Source organism: Salvelinus fontinalis, chromosome 3 (assembly GCF_029448725.1).
Source record: "Salvelinus fontinalis isolate EN_2023a chromosome 3, ASM2944872v1, whole genome shotgun sequence".
Taxonomy (NCBI): domain Eukaryota; kingdom Metazoa; phylum Chordata; class Actinopteri; order Salmoniformes; family Salmonidae; genus Salvelinus; species Salvelinus fontinalis.
In genome coordinates, this window is record NC_074667.1 from 65,766,222 (window position 1) to 65,778,411 (window position 12,190).

The following is a 12,190-nucleotide window of genomic DNA, read 5'->3' on the forward strand; positions in this document are numbered from 1 at the left end:
ACAGAGGGGAAGGATCCTGTACCTGATTGGAGAAGGTGGTCACAGAGGGGAAGGACCCTGTACCTGATTGGAGAAGGTGGTCACAGAGGGGAAGGACCCTGTACCTGATTGGAGAAGGTGGTCACAGAGGGGAAGGACCCTGTACCTGATTGGAGAAGGACCCTGTACCTGATTGGAGAAGGACCCTGTACCTGATTGGAGAAGGTGGTCACAGAGGGGAAGGACCCTGTACCTGATTGGAGAAGGTGGTCACAGAGGGGAAGGACCCTGTACCTGATTGGAGAAGGTGGTCACAGAGGGGAAGGACCCTGTACCTGATTGGAGAAGGTGGTCACAGAGGGGAAGGACCCTGTACCTGATTGGAGAAGGTGGTCACAGAGGGGAAGGACCCTGTACCTGATTGGAGAAGGACCCTGTACCTGATTGGAGAAGGTGGTCACAGAGGGGAAGGATCCTGTACCTGATTGGAGAAGGTGGTCACAGAGGGGAAGGATCCTGTACCTGATTGGAGAAGGTGGTCACAGAGGAGAAGGACCCTGTACCTGATTGGAGAAGGTGGTCACAGAGGGGAAGGACCCTGTACCTGATTGGAGAAGGACCCTGTACCTGATTGGAGAAGGTGGTCACAGAGGGGAAGGACCCTGTACCTGATTGGAGAAGGACCCTGTACCTGATTGGAGAAGGTGGTCACAGAGGGGAAGGATCCTGTACCTGATTGGAGAAGGTGGTCACAGAGGGGAAGGATCCTGTACCTGATTGGAGAAGGACCCTGTACCTGATTGGAGAAGGTGGTCACAGAGGGGAAGGACCCTGTACCTGATTGGAGAAGGTGGTCACAGAGGGGAAGGATCCTGTACCTGATTGGAGAAGGTGGTCACAGAGGGGAAGGACCCTGTACCTGATTGGAGAAGGTGGTCACAGAGGGGAAGGACCCTGTAACTGATTGGAGAAGGTGGTCACAGAGGGGAAGGATCCTGTACCTGATTGGAGAAGGTGGTCACAGAGGGGAAGGATCCTGTACCTGATTGGAGAAGGTGGTCACAGAGGAGAAGGACCCTGTACCTTCTCCAGTACAGGTGAGAAGGAGGCGAGGAGATAGGAGGCGAGGAATAAAGCTAATTGAGATAGAGGCCTCTGTCCACTACCTTTATCTTGTCAGTGAGGTTCTTGATCTCGTTGACGGCTCCGTTGTATTTATTAGCCAGTTCTCTGAGCTCTTCATGGTTCCTCTCCTTCATCTCCTTCAGGTGGGAACACTCATCCTCCGTGTTACTGAGGCTTCGCTAAAAGGAAAAATCACAGGAGACCCATCATCATCATCATCATCAATATGGAACCCCACCCAGCCCTGCAGTCAGCCAGGACAAGATTAATCATGTATTTAACCACTCCACTCAGCCTGCAGTCAGCCAGGACAAGATTAATCATGTATTTAACCACTCCACCCAGCCCTGCATTCAGCCAGGACAAGATTAATCATGTATTTAACCACTCCACCCAGCCCTGCAGTCAGCCAGGACAAGATTAATCATGTATTTAACCACTCCACCCAGCCCTGCAGTCAGCCAGGACAAGATTAATCATGTATTTAACCACTCCACCCAGCCCTGCAGTCAGCCAGGACAAGATTAATCATGTATTTAACCACTCCACCCAGCCCTGCAGTCAGCCAGGTCAAGATTAATCATGTATTTAACCACTCCACCCAGCCTGCAATCAGTCAGGACAAGATTAATCATGTATTTAACCACTCCACCCAGCCTGCAGTCAGCCAGGACAAGATTAATCATGTATTTAACCACTCCACCCAGCCTGCATTCAGCCAGGACAAGATTAATCATGTATTTAACCACTCCACCCAGCCTGCATTCAGCCAGGACAAGATTAATCATGTATTTAACCACTCCACCCAGCCCTGCATTTAGCCAGGACAAGATTAATCATGTATTTAACCACTCCACCCAGCCTGCAGTCAGCCAGGACAAGATTAATCATGTATTTAACCACTCCACCCAGCCTGCAGTCAGCCAGGACAAGATTAATCATGTATTTAACCACTCCACCCAGCCCTGCATTCAGCCAGGACAAGCTTAATCATGTATTTACCCACTCCACCCAGCCTGCAGTCAGCCAGGACAAGATTAATCATGTATTTAACCACTCCACCCAGCCTGCAGTCAGCCAGGACAAGATTAATCATGTATTTAACCACTCCACCCAGCCCTGCATTCAGCCAGGACAAGATTAATCATGTATTTAACCACTCCACCCAGCCCTGCATTCAGCCAGGACAAGCTTAATCATGTATTTACCCACTCCACCCAGCCTGCATTCAGCCAGGACAAGATTAATCATGTATTTAACCACTCCACCCAGCCTGCAGTCAGCCAGGACAAGATTAATCATGTATTTAACCACTCCACCCAGCCTGCAGTCAGCCAGGACAAGATTAATCATGTATTTAACCACTCCACCCAGCCCTGCATTCAGCCAGGACAAGATTAATCATGTATTTACCCACTCCACCCAGCCTGCAGTCAGCCAGGACAAGATTAATCATGTATTTAACCACTCCACCCAGCCTGCAGTCAGCCAGGACAAGATTAATCATGTATTTAACCACTCCACCCAGCCCTGCATTCAGCCAGGACAAGATTAATCATGTATTTAACCACTCCACCCAGCCCTGCATTCAGCCAGGACAAGCTTAATCATGTATTTACCCACTCCACCCAGCCTGCATTCAGCCAGGACAAGATTAATCATGTATTTAACCACTCCACCCAGCCTGCATTCAGCCAGGACAAGATTAATCATGTATTTAACCACTCCACCCAGCCTGCAGTCAGCCAGGACAAGATTAATCATGTATTGGGTGGAGTTGATGAAACATCCGGTTTGGAGCGAGCGGTCGCATTTGCGGTCGCATTTGCATTCGCATTCGCTCTGCAGGTAGTATAAATTTTCATTTCATTTTCATTACATTTCATTATAGTACAACGGTTTAATTTGTCTAACCTTAGCAATTTCTTCTTAGCTAGCTACTTAGCCGTCTGTGTATAAAAGATAATTGCGTAATTATCGTATTCCGTCGTCTATCGTAGTCCACACTGCTATCTGCCCAGTAGCTAGCAAACGTCCACCGTCTACCGAATAGTAGTATAAACTTTTCATTATAGTACAACGGTCTGATTTTCATTTTCACTACAGTACAACGGTTTGATTTGTTTGATCTTAGCTAGCTACATAGCCGTCTTTGCATCAAACATAATTGTGTAGTTATTGAGGTTCGCCAGCCAGCTATTTTCGCCCTAACATAACGCAACGTAGCCAAACACTGCTAGCTAGCCAGCTTGCCACCGAATAGCAGCATTGTAGAAACGAGTGCATTACAACGGAACGACTTGATCAGTGTAGTGTTGGCTGACTACACAGTTGTCTTTGCTATCTTTGATTTGTATTTGTTCGATCTTAGCTAGCTACTTAGCTGGCTACATAGCCGTCTTTGTATCGGTGATAATTGTGTAGTTATCAAGGTTCGCTGAGGTTCGCTAGCCAGGTATTCTCGCCCTAACGTAACGTAGTCAACCCTGCTAGCTAGCCAGCTAGCCACCGATTAGCAGCACTGTAGAAACGATTACATTACAACGGAACGACTTGACTTGTGTAGTGTTAGCTAGCTACTTAGTTTTCTTTGCTATCTTTCTATCTAAGATAATTGTGTAGCTTTGAGTAATTATCGGTTAGCTAGCCAGCTATTTTTCGCCTCCCGCGCTGCCGTCCTCCTACCTAGCCAACACTGCTAGCTAGCCAACTTCTACCGAATAGCAGCACTGTAGAAACTTACATTACAATAGGAACGACTTGATTAGCGTAGTGTTAGCTAGTTGTCTTTCCTGTCCTTGTATCCATGATAATTGTGTAGTTTAGAGAAATTTAGTGAAATTGTCGAGGTTACCTAGCCAGCTTCACTTTCAACAACGTAGCCACTGCTAGCCAGGCTACTTCACCAGCCAGCAGTACTATATCATTTTAGTCAATAAGATCTTGTATTTTATTCTTATGTTTTGCAACGTAAGCTTAACTTTCTGAACATTCGAGACGTGTAGCCCACTTGTCATTCTAATCTCCTTTGCATTAGCGTAGCCTCTTCTGTAGCCTGTCAACCATGTGTCTGTCTATCCCTGTTCTCTCCTCTCTGCACAGACCATACAAACGCTTCGCACCGCGTGGCCGCGCCCACCCTAACCTGGTGGTCCCAGCCCGCACGACCCACGTGGAGTTCCAGGTCTCCGGTAGCCTCTGGAACTGCCGATCTGCGGCCAACAAGGCAGAGCTCATCTCAGCCTATGCGTCCCTCCAGTCCCTCGACTTCCTGGCACTGACGGAAACATGGCTCACCACAGATAACACTGCTACTCCTACTGCTCTCTCTTCGTCTGCCCACGTGTTCTCGCACACCCCGAGACCTTCTGGTCAGCGGGGTGGTGGCACCGGGATCCTCATCTCTCCCAAGTGGTCATTCTCTCTTTCTCCCCTTACCCATCTGTCTATCGCCTCCTTTGAATTCCATGCTGTCACAGTTACCAGCCCTTTCAAGCTTAACATCCTTATCATTTATCGCCCTCCAGGTTCCCTTGGAGAGTTCATCAATGAGCTTGATGCCTTGATAAGCTCCTTTCCTGAGGACGGCTCACCTCTCACAGTTCTGGGTGACTTTAACCTCCCCATGTCTACCTTTGACTCATTCCTCTCTGCCTCCTTCTTTCCACTCCTCTCCTCTTTTGACCTCACCCTCTCACCTTCCCCCCCTACTCACAAGGCAGGCAATACGCTTGACCTCATCTTTACTAGATGCTGTTCTTCCACTAACCTCATTGCAACTCCCCTCCAAGTCTCCGACCACTACCTTGTATCCTTCTCCCTCTCGCTCTCATCCAACACTTCCCACACTGCCCCTACTCGGATGGTATCGCGCCGTCCCAACCTCCGCTCTCTCTCCCCCGCTACTCTCTCCTCTTCCATCCTATCATCTCTTCCCTCTGCCCAAACCTTCTCCAACCTACCTCCTGATTCTGCCTCCTCAACCCTCCTCTCCTCCCTTTCTGCATCCTTTGACTCTCTATGTCCCCTATCCTCCAGGCCGGCTCGGTCCTCCCCTCCCGCTCCGTGGCTCGACGACTCATTGCGAGCTCACAGAACAGGGCTCCGGGCAGCCGAGCGGAAATGGAGGAAAACTCGCCTCCCTGCGGACCTGGCATCCTTTCACTCCCTCCTCTCTACATTTTCCTCTTCTGTCTCTGCTGCTAAAGCCACTTTCTACCACTCTAAATTCCAAGCATCTGCCTCTAACCCTAGGAAGCTCTTTACCACCTTCTCCTCCCTCCTGAATCCTCCTCCCCCTCCCCCCCCCTCCTCCCTCTCTGCAGACGACTTCGTCAACCATTTTGAAAAGAAGGTCGACGACATCCGATCCTCGTTCGCTAAGTCAAACGACACCGCTGGTTCTGCTCACACTGCCCAACCCTGTGCTTTGACCTCTTTCTCCCCTCTCTCTCCAGATGAAATCTCGCGTCTTGTGACGGCCGGCCGCCCAACAACCTGCCCGCTTGACCCTATCCCCTCCTCTCTTCTCCAGACCATTTCCGGAGACCTTCTACCTTACCTCACCTCGCTCATCAACTCATCCTTGACCGCTGGCTACGTCCCTTCCGTCTTCAAGAGAGCGAGAGTTGCACCCCTTCTGAAAAAACCTACACTCGATCCCTCCGATGTCAACAACTACAGACCAGTATCCCTTCTTTCTTTTCTCTCCAAAACTCTTGAACGTGCCGTCCTTGGCCAGCTCTCCTGCTATCTCTCTCAGAATGACCTTCTTGATCCAAATCAGTCAGGTTTCAAGACTAGTCACTCAACTGAGACTGCTCTTCTCTGTATCACGGAGGCGCTCCGCACTGCTAAAGCTAACTCTCTCTCCTCTGCTCTCATCCTTCTAGACCTATCGGCTGCCTTCGATACTGTGAACCATCAGATCCTCCTCTCCACCCTCTCCGAGTTGGGCATCTCCGGCACGGCCCACGCTTGGATTGCGTCCTACCTGACAGGTCGCTCCTACCAGGTGGCGTGGCGAGAATCTGTCTCCTCACCACGCGCTCTCACCACTGGTGTCCCCCAGGGCTCTGTTCTAGGCCCTCTCCTATTCTCGCTATACACCAAGTCACTTGGCTCTGTCATAACCTCACATGGTCTCTCCTATCATTGCTATGCAGACGACACACAATTAATCTTCTCCTTTCCCCCTTCTGATGACCAGGTGGCGAATCGCATCTCTGCATGTCTGGCAGACATATCAGTGTGGATGACGGATCACCACCTCAAGCTGAACCTCGGCAAGACGGAGCTGCTCTTCCTCCCGGGGAAGGACTGTCCGTTCCATGATCTCGCCATCACGGTTGACAACTCCATTGTGTCCTCCTCCCAGAGCGCTAAGAACCTTGGCGTGATCCTGGACAACACCCTGTCGTTCTCCACCAACATCAAGGCGGTGGCCCGTTCCTGTAGGTTCATGCTCTACAACATCCGCAGAGTACGACCCTGCCTCACACAGGAAGCGGCGCAGGTCCTAATCCAGGCACTTGTCATCTCCCGTCTGGATTACTGCAACTCGCTGCTGGCTGGGCTCCCTGCCTGTGCCATTAAACCCCTACAACTCATCCAGAACGCCGCAGCCCGTCTGGTGTTCAACCTTCCCAAGTTCTCTCACGTCACCCCGCTCCTCCGCTCTCTCCACTGGCTTCCAGTTGAAGCTCGCATCCGCTACAAGACCATGGTGCTTGCCTACGGAGCTGTGAGGGGAACGGCACCTCAGTACCTTCAGGCTCTGATCAGGCCCTACACCCAAACAAGGGCACTGCGTTCATCCACCTCTGGCCTGCTCGCCTCCCTACCACTGAGGAAGTACAGTTCCCGCTCAGCCCAGTCAAAACTGTTCGCTGCTCTGGCCCCCCAATGGTGGAACAAACTCCCTCACGACGCCAGGACAGCGGAGTCAATCACCACCTTCCGGAGACACCTGAAACCCCACCTCTTCAAGGAATACCTAGGATAAAGCAATCCTTCTGCCCCCCCCCCCCCCCCCCTCCCTTAAAAGATCTGATGCACTATTGTAAAGTGGCTGTTCCACTGGATGTCATAAGGTGAATGCACCAATTTGTAAGTCGCTCTGGATAAGAGCGTCTGCTAAATGACTTAAATGTAAATGTAAATGTAAATTTAACCACTCCACTCAGCCTGCATTCAGCCAGGACAAGATTAATCATGTATTTAACCACTCCACCCAGCCCTGCATTCAGCCAGGACAAGATTAATCATGTATTTACCCACTCCACCCAGCCTGCATTCAGCCAGGACAAGATTAATCATGTATTTACCCACTCCACCCAGCCTGCATTCAGCCAGGACAAGATTAATCATGTATTTACCCACTCCACCCAGCCTGCATTCAGCCAGGACAAGATTAATCATGTATTTACCCACTCCACCCAGCCCTGCAGTCAGCCAGGACAAGATTAATCATGTATTTAACCACTCCACCCAGCCTGCATTCAGCCAGGACAAGATTAATCATGTATTTACCCACTCCACCCAGTACCATGTCTAATAGACAAATGTTTTAAAATATTTAGCAACGTTGTGCTGTACTGAACAGGCCCCAGCCAGGTATGAAGGTCTGTCTCACCTCGACCTCTGACAGATTCCTGACCACCTCTACCTAGTCTCAAATCTAACCCTTTCCAGCTCATTTTGGAACATTGCTGTGGGCACAGCCAAACAACAGAAGCAATGGATTCGACTTTCGCTTTACTTCCTTACTGCAGTGCCAGTGGCAAACTTGCCAGACTAAATTATTAGAAAGAGTCAATTTCTAGATAATAAAAGGTCAAATATACAAGTCTAAGTGTCATTTTATATTAATTGAATTGAAGTTGGCTTGAAAATGTTTTGAGTTTATGCCGCGACCGTTAGTGGTATATGGTGGCATTCTGTCTCTGCACCACACTATCACAAGGGGGAGTTATCAGTAGTCTAAACTGTGGTACAAATTATCTTTTCATAAATTAATGGAGGTGTTTTTCAGTCTGAGAATCTCTCTTCTGGCACTAGAGTCCTGCATCAGGCAACAATAACAAAAACTGTTGGTGGTCCTGGAATTAAGGCAGAGCTTGGGTAAATACAAATTGGGGGAATGTCACTTGACATGTGGACTGACGATTTTTGAAAAACTGTCTGTATTTAGCAGAGTGAAAGAGTGATAGCCCCTCTATATGAAGTGAGTTTCTGAAACACAGAGTCCTTCTTTGCTGATGTGAAGAAGAAACTGAATGAAAAAGAGTCCAGCGAGGATTTGTCAGCAATAAAGCTGATTGACTCCCTCATTCTTGGCTTTGGATCAAAATAATTAAGTACCAACATTCTTTCTGATAGTCTTTAATAAAGAAATGTTTTGACCAAGTTAATCTGCTCATGTGTGTGTTCAATTACTTATTTGTGACATTATGGTTACAGTGAAATAAACAAAATAAATCCTATCCATGATGAATAATCAGATGCATGTTGCAAGCTACATTTCCCTTTTCTTGTACTCATTTTATCTCCAGCGCCCACATCACTCTGCCTCAGGGCCTCAAACTGCACCATTTTGTTTCTCCATCGCCCACACGCACTTTAAAACATTAGGATAATAAAGCTTTTAAAGGCTGACATTGGTTGATTTTAATACTTCTGGACAGCCAAATGTCTAACTCCACCCATACCTTTTTAACATTCCCAGAAGGCAGTTTATTATAACCTACTGCAGCCCTAAAACCAATGTGTTTAACCTTCTGAATTAACCATTATATTGAAGATAGAAGCCTTAATGAGTCCCGAGAGCCGATCTGTTATCCAACCATTATTATATTCTTATTATTAACCCTGCGTTATAATTCTATAAAAGCCCCTTAGATATTCTCTGTAGGGTTTTACATTTCTAAATCAATATCACAGACCAGATTTGCCCCTTTGATTTTAATTTAGAATCCTCCAATCCTCTAAATGTAATTCGATCTACAGGGACATTTTATTGATCTGAGAGTATTTTCATTTAGAATCCGCCTCTTAATCAGTAACGAGAGCCGTGTCATACCAATTATTATTGGATTATCCACCATGGCAACCACTTGTTAGGGGGAAAATGTAAATGATGTGCGTAATATTGTTGTTGAATACAATAATATATTTGTACCACTAGATGAAGTGTTAATTTACAGTAGTGATGACAGCTCAAGGCATTTTGTTTTTCACAAGCGTAGCAAACTGTGAATTCTGTAAACAACGTTTTCACGATGAGCTATGAGCAGGACAATAGACTCTTCAACCTTTACAAAAGGATAGTCCAATACCTCATGCAAACGCAAAAATATCTAGAGTAGCTAGATATAGCTAGAGTTAAGTCCCGGAGCCATCCACCAAGCTAATAACTAGCATGATAAACTACAGAACACATAACTTGATGCTCGAGTTAAGTCCCGGAGCCATCCAACTGGCCAATAACTAGCATGATAAACTACAGAACACATAACTTGATGCTCGAGTTAAGTCCCGGAGCCATCCAACTGGCCAATAACTAGCATGATAAACTACAGAACACATAACTTGATGCTCGAGTTAAGTCCCGGAGCCATCCAACTGGCCAATAACTAGCATGATAAACTACAGAACACATAACTAGAACAACGCTGGGGACCATCCACTCTAGAGGAAAGTTTGTCTATCTTTCTACAGTCCTACACCTGTCAATCAACTGATCAAATCAAATCAAATGTATTTATAAAGCCCTTCTTACATCAGCTGATATCTCAAAGTGCTGTACAGAAACCCAGCCTAAAACCCCAAACAGCAAGCAATGCAGGTGTAGAAGCACGGTGGCTAGGAAAAACTCCCTAGAAAGGCCAAAACCTAGGAAGAAACCTAGAGAGGAACCAGGCTATGAGGGGTGGCCAGTCCTCTTCTGGCTGTGCCGGGTGGAGATTATAACAGAACATGGCCAAGATGTTCAAATGTTCATAGATGACCAGCAGGGTCAAATAATAATAATCACAGTAGTTGTCGAGGGTGTAGCAAGTCAGCACCTCAGGAGTAAATGTCAGTTGGCTTTTCATAGCCGATCATTAAGAGTATCACTACCGCTCCTCCTCCTGCAGGCTCCCTATTAATAAGGTAGTAACAAGACCATTCATGAGGTCTCTAACCCACAGATACTGGTTCAGACCATTGATGAGGTCTCTAAAACCCACAGATACTGGTTCAGACCATTCATGAAGTCTCTAAAACCCACAGATACTGGTTCAGACCATTGATGAGGTCTCTAAAACCCACAGATACTGGTTAAGACCATTCATGAAGTCTCTAAAACCCACAGATACTGGTTCAGACCATTCATGAAGTCTCTAAAACCCACAGATACTGGTTCAGACCATTCATGAAGTCTCTAAAACCCACAGATACTGGTTCAGACCATTCATGAAGTCTCTAAAACCCACAGATACTGGTTCAGACCATTCATGAAGTCTCTAAAACCCAGATACTGGTTCAGACCATTGATGAAGTCTCTAAAACCCACAGATACTGGTTCAGACCATTCATGAAGTCTCTAACCCACAGATACTGGTTCAGACCATTGATGAAGTCTCTAAAACCCACAGATACTGGTTCAGACCATTCATGAAGTCTCTAAAACCCACAGATACTGGTTCACACCATTCATGAAGTCTCTAAAACCCACAGATACTGGTTCAGACCATTCATGAAGTCTCTAAAACCCACAGATACTGGTTCAGACCATTCATGAAGTCTCTAAAACACTCAGATACTGGTTCAGACCATTCATGAAGTCTCTATACTGGTTCAGACCATTCATGAAGTCTCTAAAACCCACAGATACTGGTTCAGACCATTCATGAAGTCTCTAAAACCCACAGATACTGGTTCAGACCATTCATGAAGTCTCTAACCCACAGATACTGGTTCAGACCATTCATGAAGTCTCTAAAACCCACAGATACTGGTTCAGACCATTGATGAAGTCTCTAAAACCCACAGATACTGGTTCAGACCATTCATGAAGTCTCTAAAACCCACAGATACTGGTTCAGACCATTCATGAAGTCTCTAAAACCCACAGATACTGGTTCAGACCATTCATGAAGTCTCTAAAACCCACAGATACTGGTTCAGACCATTCATGAAGTCTCTAAAACACTCAGATACTGGTTCAGACCATTCATGCGGTCTCTATACTGGTTCAGACCATTCATGAAGTCTCTAAAACCCACAGATACTGGTTCAGACCATTCATGAAGTCTCTAAAACCCACAGATACTGGTTCAGACCATTCATGAAGTCTCTAACCCACAGATACTGGTTCAGACCATTGATGAAGTCTCTAAAACCCACAGATACTGGTTCAGACCATTGATGAGGTCTCTAAAACCCACAGATACTGGTTCAGACCATTCATGAAGTCTCTAAAACCCACAGATACTGGTTCAGACCATTCATGAAGTCTCTAAAACCCACAGATACTGGTTCAGACCATTCATGAAGTCTCTAAAACCCACAGATACTGGTTCAGACCATTCATGAAGTCTCTAAAACCCACAGATAGTGGTTCAGACCATTCATGAAGTCTCTAAAACCCACAGATAGTGGTTCAGACCATTCATGAAGTCTCTAAAACCCTCAGATAGTGGTTCAGACCATTCATGAAGTCTCTAAAACCCTCAGATACTGGTTCAGACCATTCATGAGGTCTCTAACCCACAGATACTGGTTCAGACCATTCAGTGCTTTCAGGGTGTGTTCACTGTCATAGTGACAACTGCACATAATACTTCAGTGTAAATGTAGGCCTATTAATATAGTGACTATTTAAATGTAGCTGTTTAGCCTGCACATCTTCTACATGGCGTTTGCGTGCCCTCGTGGCGTTTGCGCGTTTGCGTGCCCTCGTGGCGTTGTGATTTCCACCGGTCTATTACTTTGGGTCTTTTTCACTGTGCTCATCTCTATGTGCTGTGCAACTATTTGCAATGCACCAGTGCAACAATGTAATCATAACCGGCCAAAAGTGATCACCAACGCACACTCTCTC

At 46.8% G+C, this 12,190-nt stretch overlaps 1 protein-coding gene across 5 annotated transcripts in view; it reads right to left on the reverse strand.

Moving 5' to 3' along the window:
• The window catches only part of LOC129851348 (sarcolemmal membrane-associated protein-like), a 199,886-nt gene that overhangs the window by 119,502 nt on the left and 68,194 nt on the right, over positions 1-12,190 (reverse strand). For all 5 annotated transcript variants that reach the window (XM_055917818.1, XM_055917817.1, XM_055917821.1 and 2 more), the window contains one exon: positions 1,146-1,283. In XM_055917818.1, the coding sequence (XP_055773793.1) occupies positions 1,146-1,283 (138 nt within the window). The remainder of the gene's footprint in view (positions 1-1,145; positions 1,284-12,190) is intronic.